Raw genomic sequence first — 6,000 nt, forward strand, 5'->3', positions numbered from 1 at the left:
AGCCCACAACAGCGCTGCGGTGGCATCCGCCAGGCTGCATGTCTTCCCCAAGACACTCTGTGGGCAGAGGTACTTACCGACGGCAGAGTCATAGGCGGTGGCATTGTGCTCGCCTCTCACGAAAGGGTACGGCGACAGGTAAGCATGTGTGCAGGTCTTGGACGCCGGCTGATTGCCTAGGATGGAGAGCAGAATAATGGTATGGTATGAGCACCCAAGTGGGCACCGTTCCTAAAGCAGATACACAGGGAGTCTGGGGTTATGTCAGCTAATAAACCTGTAGGGAGACCAACAAAGTCAGAGAACTGCTGAGTGAACGGGGAGACTTCCTAAAAATCTCATACAAAGGAGCACACGGAACCTGGAACCTGGACGCACCCCAAACACCTGACCCATGACATAATTCAATGCAGACAGGCCTTTCTTGTATCACCTTAAAACCAAAGGCACTACCGCTCACTTATTTTCAGGGCCATATTCTTCAGTTCCTAACATAATGCCTAGCACATAGTTATTTAAAAAAAATAATTGTTATGAAAGTCTAAAAAGTGTAGATTTAACCTTGATCAGTTCCAATCAATATAAAATTTATTCTATACCTTGTTTCTAGGGAAAAGATGGAAATAATAGATCAGGTGACTTAATAATTCAAATACATTTCTAGCATTTGAAGAAACCACAAGAAAGAATTTTTATGCTTGAAAACTTGAAGACTTCATTGTGTACATTTTAAGGGGGGAGGGTGTGGAATATTCTTCCTTTCTCTAAGTCCTTGGCAAAATCTTCTTCTTGCACAGTCTTATTCACTCCATTTGACGACAGTCTAAATTTTTGACACACTGCATGCTTATTTTCCTCCCTGGCAAGACTATAATATAGTCTATCAAATCTTTCTCTCAAAATGCTATTTACACATGCTGGTCCTTCTACATATGCTGACTTGCTATCCGCTTGCTTAAGTCTTCCACATATTTTTATTGTCTATTCCATCCTCTTGACTGTTGTGTAAATATCATACTTGGGTTTATCACAGTATGTTTTCATAAGGAGACTAATAATTTCAACCTACAATAAGCTTTAGGGTAATAGACAGTTCTTTTCTTTGTTTGATGCAATAAGATAAAGGCTGTTTTCAGTAAATTTATTTTTGAAGATTAATACAATATAAGGAATAAAGTTGAAAGAATGCATCACGTTTTTAAGAAGCTGCTCAACTTAAAAAAAAACCTTAACGTTTTTATGAGAGAATTCTAACATCAAAAACAAGGCATTTCTTGCTGTTGCCCACAAACCTGGTGGAAGCCCAAACTGAGCAAACTGTCATCTGCCAGAGGCGGTAAGTAAGCTTCATTATTTAAAAAGAGGTTTTTTTTAACTTTTAAGACAATACATTTCTATTTCTGGATTTTTTTAAAAGAAAGACTTTTATTTGCAATATAACAAAGGACACTCAAAAATACTATAAATGATACCTCTTTGTTAGTTAGGGTTGGTGTATTCTAAATATGAACAAGAAAACAGCAGATAAAGATCTAAACTATTTATATGTTGGAATAAAATAATGATTGCTATAGCCATTTCTACCTACTGAACCTTTTGAAGATACCTATTGAAATTCTACAACTAAGAATCCAATCCTATTTTGTTAATGACATGTATGTACTAAATAAGAAGCTGCTCGTTTTCATTTTAAAGACAAAGGAGAAGGTAAAACAAAAGCGCACTTACCGTACCAGAACTTCCAGAGATCGGGCTGGTTTTCTTCCGCAACCCCATTGAACCAGCATCTCCAGAAGAACCCCTCGTGGTGGAAAGTCACGTTCTCTATCTGCACAGAACACAAACGGGGCACAAGGAACACAATCTGAATTCTCACGTCCAGGGAACTTTGTAAGCAATAAATTTCATTTCAGTAATGATGGTCAGTAGCTTTCTTTTCTACACATCTCTTCTACGAAGAAATAGACACTTCCCTACTGTTCTCCGATTTCAAGAGAGAGCAAAAGGCTATCCTCACCAAATACACGAATAATTGGAAAAAGAAACGCACATTCTGTTCACCTGAACACTTCCCCACTTCGGTCACAAGAAGCCAATAGTCCGATCCAAATGCCACCAAAAAGAGTAAAACCCCTAAAGCACCAAAGAGAGCCCCAAAGAAGATGGCGATGTTTAGTCTCATTTTCAACTCACTGGTTTCCCTTTAAACAAAACAAGAAATTTTAAAATGGCAAACACCTAGCTGCTCAACAAAAAAAAAGAATAAAGATTTCTGATAAGGCAGAATCGTCTTGAGAAGCCTCTCCTAGCTCATGTTTTGGTGGCTTCTCACTCACAACCAGCCGGTGGATTGTATTCCCTTTGCTCACCCCTGGAGGGACTCCAGCCCAGCAGCTGAGAATGGCCAGCTATTTTAGGAAACTGATTGAGGAGCTTTCTCTCCCCCATGGGAATCAAAAAATAGCTGACCTTCCCCTGACTGTAGAGAGGGGTATCATGAGCTGGAATGATCATTATTGGTGTTGGGTAATCCATAGAAGTGGAAGGAATATGGAATGGTACAGTCCTTGACAGTATTGGCCCAGTCCTAAGTGTCTGACAAGCTCCTCTTAGTCTTGAGTGGCCGTTACAACCCCAAAGACACTTAAGACTCTCTTTGAAGAGCTATCACAGCTATAAAGAAACACAAAGACTTCTCTTGAATACAACTGAAGTTGTAATTAATTTCTTCATTCATTTTGGATATTTTGGGGATAGAAAATAATTGGTGGGTCAAATGGTCTAACATAAAACTGAATACAGTTCAGGTTTATTACCTAGACATTTAGATGTGTACTTAAAAGATCCAAGAATATGGTAACATAAACTGTTTAAAGTATTAAAATGTACTCATAGATAGGGAGTGGACAAACAGCTCTGGGGGAAGGGGTGTTAAGGGGCGGATGGAGGGATTGAACAAAAAAGAAAGAGAAAGAACTCATGGACACAGACAACAGTGAGGTGATTGGAGAAAGGAGTGGGGTGGGTATAGGTGGAAGAGGGGGATAAATGCTGATGGAAAATAAAATAAGATGTACTTCTATGCAGCACACAGTATTGACATAAAAACAGCATTTTCCACAGCAGCGCCCAGATCTCATACACATCATTTCAAATAATCATCCCCAAAGTGGACTGATGAAAAAGAATTCTCAAAAATACGTTTTCTGGATTAGGATAAAAGGATCTGTTCCTCTCTTTCTTTAGCCTTCTTCATTATAAGTATTCAATTTCCTCAAAATATGAGTCATGCTTGATACTCATACAAGCCACCTAATAGCAATGAACTACACTTTCTTCATGCCTTGTCTCTATGGTTTGTTTGTTTTCTTTTCATGTCTGAATATGCCAGAGAATATTTTTAGGTATTTGTATAACATTTTTAAACTTGTACTGTCCCTATGGCTAGTGGTTTTATATTCTCACTGGTAACGAGGCACTGCATCTTCTAAGAGGCATCTGAATTATACTGGCTTCCTTCACCACTTCTGTTTGGCATCTTTGGGTATATGCTTGGTAAGAGGACACAAAGATGACTCCTCAGTAAGGATGTGGGGCCTAGGCCAGCTCCAGCTATATGCAACTGGAGGTGCTCAGAGATCATGAGTGGAATTCTAAGTCACAGAACTAGTGACTGTGAAGGTTAAATGGAATTTGAGAGTTCACCTCAGCTGATCCCTCATCTAATGCCCAAATCTCCTTTAAAAGACTCCCCACATCATCAAGCCGTGCCATTTCCAGCATGTCGGATTTAGGACATCAGTAATTTCCACACAGCTCTGCCTTAATTCTGCCAAAAGCTGTTTCCCTAAAGTTAATTGCCCCTATTCTGTCCTCTGATTGCACATGACAGGACTTCCTGATATTTTGAGGAAGTAATCATCTCATGCCTCTTACAAGTGCAACTCCCATGCCTCCCCTTAATATAGATCTTTTTTTCTTCTAAAGTAAACATCCTATTCCTTTAAGCATCCCTTAGATCGACACAACTCCAAATTTCCTTGCTGTTCTGCTTCTTTGCTAGAACTTTCAAGATCGAAGTGAACAGAGTGAAATATCCTGAGTACAGTCTATGCAGCCATGGGCAAACTACGGCCCGCGGGCCGAATCCGGCCCGTTTGAAATGAATAAAACTAAAAAAAAAAAAAAGACCGTACCCTTTTATGTAATGATGTTTACTTTGAATTTATATTAGTTCACACAAACACTCCATCCATGCTTTTGTTCCGGCCCTCCGGTCCAGTTTAAGAATCCATTGTGGCCCTCGAGTCAAAAAGTTTGCCCACCCCTGGTCTATGGCCTTCATACCACCACTTTCCTTATTTGGATGCTGTGGAACAGCCTCCCAAAGGTGTACAAACGCTGGTCCTAAACACAGTCTATAATCCGTGACCACGATTCCGTCTATGCAATGTCCTGGGCCATCCAGGTAGGCCCCGTCTAAATGCATGAATCCTTAAAAGAAGACAATCTGCCTGGCCGGTGTGGCCCAGTGGTTGAGTGTCAGCCTGTGAACCAGGAGGTCACGGCACATGCCTGGGTTGTGGGCTGAATCCCCAGCAGGGGGCGTGCAGGAGGCAACCAATCAATGATTCTCCCTCATCAGTGATGTTTCTATCCCTCTCTCCCTCTCCTTTCCTCTCTCTGAAATCAATTTTTTTTTTAAAGAAGACAATCTTTCCAGACAGAATGGTCGGAGAAAGAAATGTAATCAGAAAGGGTCCGAGAGTTGCTGTTTTGAAGAGGGAGGAAGGAGGCCACAGCCAAGGAATGTGGGGCTTCTAGAAGCTGCAAGAGGAGAGAAGACAGCTTTTCCCTCAAGAGCCTCAGGAAGGAATGCCAACATCTCAATTTGGGGGATTTCTGACATTTGGACGTACAAGATCTTAAGTTTGTGTTGTTGTAAGCCACTATCTCTGTGTTAATTTGATAAACCAGCAATAGGAAATGAATACAGATGCTGTTCTATAATTAATGCAATATCCAATCAAGTTAAGGTGGTTTTTGGGGGGGAGGGGAATAAATTTGCAAAAAGTGCTTTTGAGAACTTGTGGGGGCCCAGGCCTTTATCGGATTTTAAGCTTACAACACACAGTCCTTGACCTTGAGGAGTTCCTGAGCTAGGTGACAGAAATGGTGCCTTAGAGTTAAGTACACAGGGGTTGTAAGGATGGCCTTCTGGCCCCAGACATTCTCCTGCTCACCTCACACGTCTCCCAGGGTTAGTGTGACGTGTTTACGGTTGTGCAGTGTGGTGGAAGGTGGCATCTTTGCTGTTGGAAGAGAAAGGAGAATCTTTTTAGGAAGATTTTTATTTATTTTATTTCTATCTCAATGGTTTGTCATAAACATGTATGAGATTTCATATTAATACATACACATCACACTAATCCTGGGAGATGTGTGAGGTGAGTAGGAGAATGTGTCTGGGGCCAGAAGGCCATCATTACAACCTCTATAAAACTTTGTTAATGTTACAATTCATCTCAATTTTTGTCTTTGCCACACACACACACTATATATATATATATATATATGTAATAATCTGGACTAGACTCATCAATGACTAAGATTTTCTCACCATATCCTAAAATGTATAAGCATCATTATTAAAAATGTATATTAAACCAGTTATTAATGTGACCTATCTAATTATTTCCAACTATTCAAGCATGTGCCCCTATTTGAGAAAAATATAATGCAATACTTTTACATCATAAAACTGAAATCTTTTAGCTCAGTCATCCCCAGTGCTTCTTAGAGTACTTGACACATAACAGGAACTAAAGTAAAATAAAAATCGATGTGTATTAGGACTCTTGGCTGAGATGCAAATGCATGACCTCCTGAGCTGCCCAACCAGAGACGGCCTCCATCTGGCCTGCCTGCTCTTCGTGAACTTTGGAGAGATGGAACTTATCAGGGTGTGTGCTTCCTCCGCAGATGCCCACAAACCATCTT

General features: G+C 40.4%; 1 protein-coding gene across 2 annotated transcripts in view; it reads right to left on the minus strand.

Annotated features, from left to right (window-relative positions):
- TMEM182 (transmembrane protein 182) overlaps positions 1–2,351 on the minus strand; it is a 65,589-nt gene extending 63,238 nt beyond the window's left edge. The window contains exons 1-3 of one of the 2 annotated variants that reach the window (XM_036355479.1): positions 2,051–2,351; positions 1,729–1,828; positions 78–176 (exon numbers count right to left, since the gene is read on the minus strand). In XM_036355479.1, the coding sequence (XP_036211372.1) occupies positions 78–176; positions 1,729–1,828; positions 2,051–2,182 (331 nt within the window). In that variant the 5' untranslated portion in view covers positions 2,183–2,351. The remainder of the gene's footprint in view (positions 1–77; positions 177–1,728; positions 1,829–2,050) is intronic. The other variant, XM_036355477.1, reaches the window with a different exon arrangement.
- Between the last annotated feature and the right edge of the window lie 3,649 nt (positions 2,352–6,000).

The sequence above is a fragment of the Myotis myotis genome, unplaced genomic scaffold (genome assembly GCF_014108235.1).
Source record: "Myotis myotis isolate mMyoMyo1 unplaced genomic scaffold, mMyoMyo1.p scaffold_m19_p_22, whole genome shotgun sequence".
Lineage (NCBI taxonomy): Eukaryota > Metazoa > Chordata > Mammalia > Chiroptera > Vespertilionidae > Myotis > Myotis myotis.